The sequence below is a fragment of the Bubalus kerabau genome, chromosome 7, assembly GCF_029407905.1.
Source record: "Bubalus kerabau isolate K-KA32 ecotype Philippines breed swamp buffalo chromosome 7, PCC_UOA_SB_1v2, whole genome shotgun sequence".
Taxonomy (NCBI): Eukaryota; Metazoa; Chordata; class Mammalia; order Artiodactyla; family Bovidae; genus Bubalus; species Bubalus kerabau.
Genome location: NC_073630.1, coordinates 64,666,869 through 64,679,646, shown reverse-complemented (window position 1 = coordinate 64,679,646; position 12,778 = coordinate 64,666,869). Strand labels below are relative to the sequence as shown.

General features: G+C 41.8%; 1 protein-coding gene across 19 annotated transcripts in view; it reads right to left on the bottom strand.

The window, feature by feature from the left end:
- Positions 1–12,778, bottom strand: part of LIMCH1 (LIM and calponin homology domains 1) — a 348,742-nt gene that overhangs the window by 54,859 nt on the left and 281,105 nt on the right. For 9 of the 19 annotated variants that reach the window (XM_055588395.1, XM_055588396.1, XM_055588397.1 and 6 more), the window contains 5 exons: positions 10,243–10,485; positions 9,398–9,730; positions 7,482–7,600; positions 7,285–7,396; positions 1,999–2,034 (listed from right to left, as the gene is read on the bottom strand). The exons of 3 other annotated variants lie outside the window; for them this stretch is intronic. In XM_055588395.1, coding sequence (XP_055444370.1) covers positions 1,999–2,034; positions 7,285–7,396; positions 7,482–7,600; positions 9,398–9,730; positions 10,243–10,485 — 843 coding nt within the window. The remainder of the gene's footprint in view (positions 1–1,998; positions 2,035–7,284; positions 7,397–7,481; positions 7,601–9,397; positions 9,731–10,242; positions 10,486–12,778) is intronic. 7 more of the 19 variants (XM_055588406.1, XM_055588408.1, XM_055588411.1 and 4 more) reach the window with 2 other exon arrangements.

Below are 12,778 nucleotides of genomic sequence, written 5' to 3'. Positions count from 1 at the left end.
AGAGAAGGGCAAGAAGGTGAAACTAAATCCATGGAAACATTCTTGGCTTGCCAGGAGGCGGAAATTTCTGTTTGCCTGTGTGGTAGGTCTGCCCCTGACCCGCATTCTCCTTAAAGGGCACATCTTTTTTTGATTGGGCTGCATTTTAAGAATGTGTCAATTATGAATAAATAGAGCCTGTGCCAATAGTGGTCTGTAAAGTTTCTGAAAAAGGGAGATAGTGAGGAAAAAAATGAAACATATTATAAATTTCTATTTAAAAAAAAACTCCTGACATAATTTTTTTTCCTTACCCACTTGATCACTTGATTTCATATAAATTATGCCTATTCCAAGAGGGAAATTCAGCCCTTTAGATGTTCCCAGATAAGACCCCTGGACAAGAAGCTCCTTATACTCTTCCTAGATCACAAGCTGCTTTTTTTTTTTTTTTTTTTTTTTGGTAAATTTAGAGGAGTCTGCACCCCCACTTGATTTAAAAAATCATTTACCTTTCCTGTGGGTGAGGTTTCATATTTAGGTACAGGCAGCATTCAAAAGCTCTTTAATATAGCTCCTTTTCTTTCAGCTTTCAGGGTTTTTGAGAGATCTGTATTAGGCAAATTGCACAGCAGCTTGGCAATGATGAAGAGTAAATCCATTCTATCAAAATGTTTTTGCTAACCAAATCAAAGTAGTGTTTTGCCTATCAATCTTATATAATCCTCCTTTCAGTGAATGTTAAATACTGCCACTGTAGATTTTAAAAGCAATAACCAGGGCTCAGTTTTATAGACTACTTAACTCCATGCAGTCAGTCAAGCTCCGGCTGAATTTAGTTCTGAGACATGAATGTTCCGTGTGTCAGGCCACAAAGCAATCATACATCACACATCGGAAACTGATCTCCTTGGCACTCGAGTCAGACTGCTTAGAGCTAAAAGTCAGACTAAGCTGACATCTTGAACACAAACATGGAAAAAAAGCACAGTTCAAATACAGTAGATGTGTGTCCCGATTGCAGTTACTGGTGGAAATGATATTTGTTCTACACTGTTACTTGGATTCCTCACTCAGTGACTCGAAACTATGGCTCAGGCCAGGAAGACAGGCAGGGAGAATGTTGGGGTTCACTCTTAGAATGGCCTAGACTCCCACAAGGCCACAAAACACCTCTTCCAGAGGACAGACATCAGGCTTAGCGGGCCACTGGTGTTGCAGTGAGATATTGATCATGTTTCTTAAACCTGAGCAAGCCAGCCTTCTGCAAAGAAAACTTCTGATTTGGCTATCAGTTTCAGAATGCTCTGCCTATGGGGAATCTGTTTTTGAAATGGAGTCAATGTGGTCACAGATGGGAGAAAGTAGATTCATCTCAAATTCAGATGTGAGGCTGCGGATGGGCAACGCATCTCTGGGAGGAGCGGAGACCAAGGAGAGGCAACCCAAGTCATGTTGCACATCCTGACCCCTGGCTGTGCCACGGAACATGAACGAAACTCCAGCATTCTGGGCTCAGGCATCCCACAGTTTATATTACTGCAACCTGGGAGGAACTTGGGCTTCTGAATCTATCATTAGTGGTTTAGAATTTATTTTCTTAGCTTAAAAAAAAATGTGTCTTTGAGAATGACTGCTGCACGGCTAAGCCTTCATATATCAAGGATTCAATGCAAAGCGCAGAAGAGCCTTTTAACAATTCCATGGTTCAGAAGAGGTTCCAACTTCCAAACCCTAACAAGAACAACTTTCACATGCCCCATCTATGAAAAGCAAATGTTAAGTTTTAAGCAGCAGCTGCGTATTAGAATCATGCTTAAGTGGCTTTTTCATTCATCTCTCCTGCACAGAACATATGTTTTGCATTCCAATTTCAAGGGCTTCTCTGAGGCTGCAGAGAAGAGTCAGTTAGCTCTTCAGTCCACTGTTACATTAACTGCGTTTCAATTAGTGGTGAGTACTGGAAGCATGCAGTTTAGGCTATAATTAATGTATTCCTATGAATACAAAACAACTTACTCTGCGTCGTCAGACACAGGAGTTCTCGGTCCGTATCTATAAGACCAAATCCAAAATTAGAGGATTGGCAAGACAGAAGGTTAACACTGTAACCAAGCTGGAAATAAAAACTGCAAGTGAAATGTATACATGCCAAACCTTTTTTGCTGATCATACTGGAAGAGAAGTGTCATTATACAATTAACAATATTCACCAATGGCTAAAAATGAAAGCAAAGTCTTGACATTTCTGAAGAATGTGAAATTTGTAGGAAAACCCAAAGGGGAAATAAAAAATACCTCTCCATGTTACCCACAAAGAAAGACATCATTTCAATATAAACACAAAAAGGCTTAGGTGCAACCCACAATGTTTAGAGAAGACAGCTTTGAAAAAACCAAATGTGTATTATGGTCATTCACAAACGGTTGAACTGGTTTTTGCCTTTCTGTGTAGAGTAATGGGCTGTAATGGACACCCAGCATAGAAGCACACGCTTACTGACCCTTTCCCTGATGTGTTAATGCATTTGCACAAATAACATCAAAGAGTGTTTCTGAAGGTTTCTGAAAGCAAACCAGAACTCCAACCAGAACCCCAATCAGTGCCTTCCGCATGCATTTGACAAAAACCACAATTCCTAGAAAACTGGCAACCTTAATCAAAACCAGACGTGGATGATATTCCATAACTTGAAAAAGCAAAGTTGGTTTTTTTTTTTTAACAATTTTTTATATTCTTCTGATTATTTAGAGCTACAAAGTTGCACCTTCTTTAATATGGGCATTTTAAGTTTTAATGTATCTGATAAAACAAAGAAAAAGGTCAAATTAGAAAAAAAAAACTAGACTATTACAAGGGCATATTTAAGCACATTTGAAAAAAGTACCTCCCACAAGTGACTATTTCTGGAAAGGGGAATTTTAAGAGAAGGTTCTTACCTATGCCCTGAAAGGCAATTTATTCATGCATTCTGATGGTGGACAAAGACTTATTTGAGCAAAGAAAAAAAAATGCCAGGCTTTCAGACCAAAAAATTAAATTTGGGGGTTTTCAGCAAAAACTACCTGATCCTATGTTCAGTTTCATAACAATATAGGGGGAAGGGAGTAATTTCTAAAGGTCTCTTCCTATGATCTTAGAGAAAAAACCCCAAACACATTGGTGTACACACGCAGACACTTTTCTCTCTGATGCCTTCATTACCCTGTAACAGTATGAATTCATTAATAACTATTTTCATGCACAGTGAGGGCAACCATACCAGTGAAAGACTAATAAGAGTTTCAGTTGAAATGGCCAAAAGCAAGAAAAGGAAAGCGTTTGTGGATGTTTTTCTTCTGGAAGTAAGACCCATTTTCTGCTTCTCTGGGGGACAGTTTTAGAAGGTGCTAAGGTTTGACTTAATACATTCAGTTTTCCAAAACCACCTCCACATGGAGGCAGATGAATTCCTTCACATCAAGAAAGAGGACAGAACAGTGTAAATTCCACCCAGAATTAACAGTGTTAATTCTGAAGCCTGGATAGATGTTTCCCAGTTCACTAGTAGGCCTACTGGAATAACCATTTGAATATAGTGTTTTCTAAATTATCTATGGAAATAAGCAGAGAAGTTATTCCTAATGGATGCTTAATCTAGAAATGTTCAATCGATAGTTGGTGTTTTTGTGTTGATTTGAATATTTTAATGAACGTTTTACTGAAGTAAACTATACATACAGAAAGTGCACAGACCATACACACACACACCTTGATGAGTCTTCACAAACCACAAATCAGCACTGAGCCTTGTGCTGTGTAAACAGAATCATATAGAATGTACTCTTCTGAGTCTGGCTTCCTTATTAGCACATTTCATTTACGAGGTTCACCTGTGTTGTTGCATGCACGATATATTAGAATTTAAATTGCTTCTACACAAAATACTCAGCAGCATTTCATGGAGACCTCTGCTGACAAATGTTGATTAACCCTACAATGCAAGGTCCATGAGAGTCGGGATTTTTCCTTTGGGGGTTCCCTGAATAGTGACCAGACCAGGCCCTCCATAAGTATTTACTAAATCCTTATTGGATACTCAGGAAACTGAAAAGAATAGTGCAGTCTCTGAAGATACCCTTCATTTATCTGTTTACTATATACTTGTGGCTTTAAGACATTTCCTCTCAGACAAATTTATTAGCTTTAAGAAGGAACCAATTTAATCAGAATTGCCTTTGCTGTTATGGAGAAGATAATTAGAGTTTGGGCTTCAAACGATTTTCTCAGTGGTTCTGTGAAATATAGAAAAGAAAAGATGAGTTTTAAAAAATCACTAATAAAGAGATTTAAAAAAAAATGCAAAGTAGGTAAGTCAACAGACTATCAGCTACAACACTGGCCAGACAAATCACAGTTGGTATAAGCATCCTACCAAAACCCAGCAATTAATAAAGTTCAATTGTGAGGGCAGGGGTATTTAGAAGGTAAAGAGAGTACTTTCTTCACCTGTTGATTGCATCTGTGTAGTTTTCAGCACAAATAAAGCACTTCAGGATCAATGCTCAGCAACGTTATGAACTAGCGTGAACGCCATTTTAAGTGAGGAGGAGAAATGAGTTTACCTGTCATTTAAGACTATCCTCCAGCAGCACCCAGCACAGTATTTCACACATAGCAATTACTCAATAAACACTTGTTGAGAGGAAAGACGAATTCCCAACGTGTGTGCCTGCTCCCTCACACGATTTTGTCATGCAGTTACTCTGACCATATCTCCTTATGCTCAAACCAGCCATTCCGTCCAGAGGGACAGAATACAAGTGAAAGGGAAGTCGTCAGACCTCCCTCTGGTAACTTGGTAGGTAATGCACTGGCATGGGATGGCAGCTCCCTCTTCAGACAGCGCTGGGTTTGGACCTTGGATCTGTGATTGCCAGCTGTGTGGACCTGGGCTTTGGTTTCTTTCTTTTTTTTTTAATTGGAGGATAACTGCTTTACGATGTTGTGTTGGTTTCTGCCATACAACTTGGTTTCTTCCTGGAGAAAACAGATGAAACTTCTCACTCTCCAAGGTTGTGTGGGAGTAAATGGGCTGCCTAGAATGTATCCAGCAGGCAGCCTACAGGCCTCATTTCCTCCTCTGGTCTCTTGCTAACTGCTTCCCACCAGCCTGCTGATGCAGCGCCCATCACCACATCAGGGCATCTGGGGACCGAGTGAGTGTGCTGGGCCAGGCAGTGCCTCGTCACCAGCCTGCCCTCCCCAGCTGGGACCCAGGTGTAACCTCTCTGCTGCAGGCTTCCCAGTTGTGAACTGGAGAGCCAACAGGCATTCACCTGTGAATTCCCAGGAGAAGGTGAGCTGGAGAGAGCAGAAGCGCCTAGAAAGGCGAGCACAGCTGCCACCCCTGCTCCCTGAAACCAGTGCTACAAGAAGGCCCTACTAGAAGCCTTACGATTCACAAGACTGCAGAATGCATGTTAAATCCAGGTGGTAATGACAGTTTGGCTATTAACTTGAAATTGGGAGATTAAGACTCTCTCTGCTCCCCACCCTACCTTCTGTCTCACTACCACCAAAGGGAAGCAGAATTCTATCACTTCCTGTCTTATAGGAGAGCTTTAATTATGCTAAACGCTTCTTGCTCCTCTGCTCTACATGGATCTGGCAGACCACACTTTTCACAAGTCTATTACTCTTGAAATAACAGCAGAAGCTTCAACATATAGGATTTTAAAGTAGACCATGCATCTCAGGATTACTCTTTACCTATTTTCGTTTTATTTTTTTATTTGTATTTTATATTAAGAGTATAGTTGATTTATAATATAGTGTTAGTTTCAGGTGTACTGCAGTGATTCAGTTATGCACATACATATGATCCATATTTTTTACTCTTTTCCCATATTATTACAGAATATTGAGTAGAGTTCCCTGTACTATACTGTAGGTTCTTGTTGATTATCTTTTTTATATATTCCCAGGGTGCATGCTAAGTCACTTTAGTCATGTCCAACTTTTGTGACCCTATAGACTGTAGCCCACCAGGCTCCTCTGTCCATGGGATTCTCCAGGCAAGAATCCTGGAGTAGGCTGCCATGCCCGACTCCATATATATTCCCTACCTTCATTTTAAATCAATAGAATGGAATGAAAATTCTACCTCTAGAAATCACTATTTGATAATGTTAAAATTAAATTAAATAAATTTTGTAAGTAATGTATATCTTCTTAGGACTGGAAGACCCTCCTGGAATCAGAATGAAATCAAGTAGGTCAGAAAGAAGTTCAACTCCTCTACCCGATGACTTCCATGTGAGCTAGGAAGAAATAAGAGTTTCCAATTTAGGCTGCCCACAAGATGGTAGTCAGAAAGAATGTTTATAGGACAATGCACAACTGAACTATTCTTTCCATACCTACTTACATGCAAGAGAGGGAAAAAAAAAACCTTGGTAAACTGGGCCAATCATTTAATCATTTCGTTTCTGCTAGCAATAGCAGGTAAGTGGCACTGATAAACCATAAAGCATTAATAACATATTCAAAGCATGTATCAAGGCTCAGACTGGAGAAACAAAGTCAAAACAGCTTGGGATAATCTTTTGACCTCTTATCTTTTATTGCTGGACCCTTGGCAGATTCCTCCCAAATATGTTGCTTTGCAAATGGAACTGGAAGGAACTGGTTTGTTGGATCCAATGTGACTAAGAGACACCCCAGTTCTCCAGGTCATCATGTCATCTTTTTGTGAATTGTACAATTTTCTTTGGCCTTTCGGTCCACTGCGGCTCCAGACAGGAGCCGTCATCTTCTCTAATTTCTCTTCTCTCTCCGAAGCCTCCCATTCAGAGGTCACAGGATGTCAACTAGGGCACGTCAGTCCAGCCAGTCAAATGGCACTTACTGCTCAAGATATTTTCAGTAGCATCACTCGCTCGGCATTAACTCAAGACGGAAGAAGCTAATGTTCATGGAGGCAGCAGCTCACATAGCAACTGAGTATTAATACCAGGGACTTTCTTCATGCAACTGATACTTACACGGGAATGGGCTTCCCTTTTTGGTTTTCATGAGTCCTGAGAATGAAATCTGGCCAGCACCCAACCGCGTGCAAAGGCTAAAATCTCTACCCAGCCGGGGGCGCTGAAAGCAGAACTCTGACCCTGGGGCGGGTGCATTTCTTTAAGGGACTCTGCTCCATGCCACACCACTCATCAAGCGCACGCTGTGGCTTAAGCTATTTGGGGGGAGCCGTTTCGGGGAAGCCGGCAGCCGCACACAGCAGACGCAGCACACCCTGGAACGCAGGCAATGCTCACAGTGGCTGGCCGCCCTCCTCGGATCTTTCGGCCTTTGGCGCCATCTCAGAATCTCTTTGAGCAACTCCTTCAGGCTCTTCTTTGCCATCCTGTGGCTGCTGTTTGTGTGTAACTAAAGCCAGACAGGACAGCTTTACCACTGGGAAGGAATTCACACCAGAGGCCGTGGCCCCGCCTGTCATCTTCCACCTCCTCACCTTCCTCTGTCCTCCTGGGGCCCTCGCCCACACTGAAGCTACGCTCCTCCTGGGACTCCGGCACGGGAGCCAGCTGAGACACCCTTTTACAACAGTCATCTACATCAGAAGTCACTGTTCTGTTGGTGACAAGTAGCATTGGTGGCAAGAGAGAAGAGGAAAAAGAGTTAGGAAAGGAGACAGTGAAAGTCTTTGAGATGGAAAGGTTAAGAGAGAAAGTTTGGTTGCTGTTCCAGAAGCTGGGTTAGTTAGGGTGACATCCTCAGAACAGGATAATAGAATATGAACCCAAGCAAGGCCCTGAGAAAGTCAAAGAAGGCTGGCCTGACTCACCATGGAGCTCAGTGACAATCCCTTAGTACTCAAGGACTCAAGGGTGCATTTCTTACTAATTTCTTACTTCCACCCCCTCCATGCCTGGTCCCCACTAGCCTCTGAATCTCCAGCAGTGACTTCTGGTGTACCCAGGTTATTTATATTTATAGCCTCCTCTATGGTATCATCTACAAAGAAATCAAACCAAAGAAACTCCTCTGTATGTCACAGATGATCCACCATGTGCTCAAGGACAAAGCATGGAGGAGACTGTCCTGAGCATTTCCTCCTGCCATGAAGAGCTTTGCTTTGCTCCCGCCACACAGGTGGAGTGGAAGTTCCTGGGAGAATCCAGAATCTTTTTTTTTTCCTAACAGAAACTCAAATTTTAATAACATGTCTAAATGGAAGAGACCCAGGAAAACTGAGTGGCTTACTAAAATTGGTGAAACCCTCACCTTCAATACCATCTTCAGCCAAAGACAAAAGAGGATGTGGGGACAGGGGTTTGGGACTTCAAACGGGAGGAAGGCAATTCACTTGGAGATGGCAGAGCAAATGTTTATTAAATAAACGTTTGCTGGACCATGCAGAGACAGCGGGGTGCAGACTGGACTCTGATCTCTAAGTTACCCCTTCCTCACCTAGCATACAGAGAATCTAGAATCTTATAAATGCCTTGTGCTGTGCTTAGTCACTCAGTTGTGTCTGACTCTTTGTGACCTCATGGACTGTAGCCCGTCAGGCTCCTCTGTCCATGGGGATTCTCCAGGCAAGAATACTGGAGTGGGTTGCCATGCCCTCCTCCAGGGGATCTTCCCAACCCAGGGATCGAACCCAGGTCTCCCGCATTGAGGGCAGATTCTTTACCATCTAAGGCTATACCTGCTTAATGGAAGAAAGACCGGTCCATAGATAGAACCGAATCCCCCACAGAGGGCTTGGGAATTCACATCTGGAAGCCCTCCGGTAAGAATGAGGACTGGTGACAGGTCTACAAGGTCTTTTCCCAGTTGATCCCTCACAAATTTGGTTACTCATCCAAGGAATCCTGACTCATAGGAACCCTCAAAGGAGTCTTTCCACTCGAGTTCTGTTGTATGTTTTTAAAAAGTAGAGGGGGAGGAGGTTTACTTTATTGTGTGTCTGCTTAGATATCTGAAATCTGAACTTATGATACTAATAACTATTTTTTCCTCCTTTATGGGATAGGAAGGAGGGAGTGTATAGGTAATCTAGATTTTTATCAACATATTTTTAGGAAAAACACAAAGGGTATCATTAAAACATCCCATCTAGTCTGTTCAATGTTGCTGACGAAAAAAATAGTGCTTAATGCGGCTGAGGGAAAAAGGGGCATTTGCCAAAATTATTGGCATTCCCAGGCAGTGATTCTGGTGATAACAGCATCAAAATGGATGTCTTTTAACTTCACACACACTTGCCCCCTGGGGTACTGACCTCCCTTCTCTGCCAACCAGCAAAAGCGCCTGTTAAAACTTTGTCATCTCTGGGGGTTCCTTTAACGTGAGTCAGCGAACCCTTTAAAAGCAGCAGTGATTCCCATGCAGACCTCCTTGCACATGTAATGGTGAAAATACCTGCAGTCATTCTGTGGATTAAGCATGCGGTCTTCCTTTAAGTTGGACATGGCCGCTGAGGCAGCAGACACAGAACATGTGTGAGTCTTGCTGTCGGGACTGATGCCTTCCTCTGCATCCTCCCTCGGCCCCGCCCTGCCAATGCTGAGCCGCTTCCACGTCTGCTGATCTATCTCTGTCACTGGTCCAAAGTGCACGAACTTTTGCCTAGGGCTGCTGGAAGCTTTCTTATAGGCCTTTGCCTTGCGGCTGGCAAAGTCATCCCGGATGGCAGTTTCCGCTTTAATTTCTGGTGAAGGCTCAGGGGCACACGTGTGCTCTACATCTCCATCCCTAGTCAGAACCGGAAATAAGTTCCAAAGGTTTCTAAGGTGAGCACAGATCATGGAAGAGTTTTTAAAATACAGTGGATGTATGAAAAATACTTGGATGGCTAAAGCAGAATTGCTTTTGCAGTAATCAATCAAATGAAGAAATGATCATTGCCTTGCCTGGGTAAAGAGTGCTTTTCTACAGCTTTTAAAATATCACTTCCAATGCCATAAATGACAGCATAAGAAAATCTTAGGTACTATGAAATAATTAAAATGATTTACAAGTCAAGTTTAAATTCCTTACAAATAAACAAGCCTATTGAAATATGCATTCACAATAAGTCGGTTGAATTAAAAAGGATGTTTCCTTGTAATTTTTAGTATTAAGAAGTTTTAACCATGCAAAATATGCTCTGTGTTTTGAGAGGTATTTCTTTTTTTCTGGCCATGAAAATAAAGAGTGATAGAATGATAAGTGTTTGATTTGCTCAAAGTTAAATGATACCACTGTTAGGGGGAACCACGACACACCTCGTCTTTTCTGACACTTTCAGTCTCTCCCATGTCTGCAGGTCGGCTTCTGTTATACTGGCAACCGTGATAAAGCTTGGGGCCTCACGGTGAGGGCCGAGCCTGCCCTGAATTCTCCGCTGGGCCAGGTCATCCTTGTATAGATCCGGCACCTTCCTGAGTCCCGCTTCTGCAGGTTCACTTTCCTGGGCCCGCACAATACAGGTCACCCTTGACTTCACCTCTTCTGTCTGGCCCTGGTTTCTGTTGATTTGGTCCAGGCCCCCACATCATCAGAAAAATCAGGTTTCAGGAAGAGGAGCAGATAAACAGAATGTCAAGCACAGAAATTCAGAGGCTGAGCACAGAACGGAATGATGGAATGATGCAAGCACCTTTCCTCTCTCAAAAATATGGAATCAATTGTAGCCTGGATTACTATGCTACCCTTTTGACACTGTAATGAGACAGAGTTTTCCACCAGATTACAGTCTCTAGCTTAGTTTAAGAAGAGAAGCCAGGGTTTGCCATAAGAATATTAGAGATGGGAATGAGATTTCAGTTTGACAGTAATGAAGCCCAATTCCCACATTATTCAAGTTACTATAATGAATTCAAGTTTTCTGATTGAATCCCTGAGCCCTCTTGGAATGTCTTTTATTGCAGCAGTAAAATGTTAGTAACAAACTCTGCATGATCCAAATTCTAGGATTAGCGTGGAGATAGCTGGAACATTGCTCACGTATTAAACATCTCAACCATAAACCTTCGTAGGTATGCCAGAAAGTATGATTAGGTCAATGCTTAACAGAAAGGTTCAATGTTCAAATTCAGTCTCTGACTTCTAATAGCATTCACTGCTGCTGCTGCTGCTGCTAAGTTGCTTCAGTTGTGTCCGACTCTGTGCAACCCCATAGACGTCAGCCCACCAGGCTCCCCCGTCCCTGGGATTCTCCAGGCAAGAATTCTGGACTGGGTTGCCATTTCCTTCTCCAATTCATGAAAGTGAAAAGTGAAAGTGAAGTTGCTCAGTCGTATCTGACTCTTAGAGACCCCATGGACTGCAGCCCACCAGGCTCCTCCGTCCATGGGATTTTCCAGGCAAGAGTACTGGAGTGGGGTGCCATTGCTTTCTCCGATAGCATTCATTAGGTCTGGTTAATGTACACTTGATGAACAGAGAGGTATCCTCTCTACTTGTATCCACAGGGGCAATACCCATTTGTTTCTTATGTCAATAACTGTTCATCTTTATTAATGATAAATCTGATACTTTCTCTTTTTTATATACAGAGATATTTTAATTAGCTATTTCTTTAAGCTTTCTGGCAAATTTTGTTTTATTTTTTTAACTTTTTTGGCCTCAGGGCAAGGTATGTGGGATCTTAATTCCCCAATCAGGGATCGAACCTGTGTCCCCTGCATTGGAAGATTGATTCTTAACCACTGGACCGTGAGGGAAGTGGCCTGATATTTTCAATTGTTCCCATAAGAAATGAACATTAAATGGCTAATGTTGACAATATTATAATTTAAACTAAAACTGTGGCATCTACGTGCATAAACATTCCATTGCATTAAAAGTCAGTTTCTAACTAAATATGTTCCCTGAGATAGAAGTTTTTAGAAATGTACATAAATAGGGCTATTCATTTTTTTCAAACTAAATGACCTGGATGAGTTGGTGTATTTACAGAGTCTATGCAAATAGGAAGGCTACAGAATTTTCTATTCGCTTTCAGTGGAAGGAAGGGCACAGCAAAAAGTCACCAGGGGGCTCTCTCTTTTTTTTTTTTTTTCAACAGTTCTTTGAAGCTGTCTAGAGAGCTCATGGGCTGTGTCCCCATAAACAGATGCAGGTGACAACAGACAAATGGGGCTGGAAATGTCAGGAATTAAAATGGCATGCAGGAGAAAGGAAAAGAGGGAGGTACAAAAGCTACTCCCTTTCCTAACTCAAATTGCTGATCCCCATCAATATGTCTTGATGCTACTCAGTTATCCAGAAGTTTTTGTTCCACCAGCAGCAACTAAATCCCTCCCACAAGGCCCTCTGAGAATGGTGTGTTACAAGGCATGCCAACAAGAACTGCAGAGACCAAGAGCCTCCTGAAGCTAGAATGCGTCCTATAAAAACTGTGCCAGGTCTTCTATGCTCTAATCCCTGTTTATGTCCAGATCTTTGTATCTGGTGCTTCCTAAATAAAATACTAAAATACAATGGAAATCATGAACTACTCCACTGATCTCAATACTCTGCCCAAAGAACCACTTTAATTGTGTAAAATACAGTTGAAGTATTTATATTCTTCGTTCAATAGATTATAAACCTCTTAAGTGATAGGCAGAAATATGGCAATTAAATTAAGATGTGAACTTTGATTTTGATATAAAGGAAAAGAATGATGAACTCTGCCCATGGAAATTTAGCAGGCTGAACTGATTTCGTATCCCTCTTGGGATAAAAATCACTGGTCAAATCCATTTCATTAAATTTTCCTTTCCTTAATTATGAAGATGGAAGAAAAGCTGGGACAAGGAAACTCACTTAAAAATA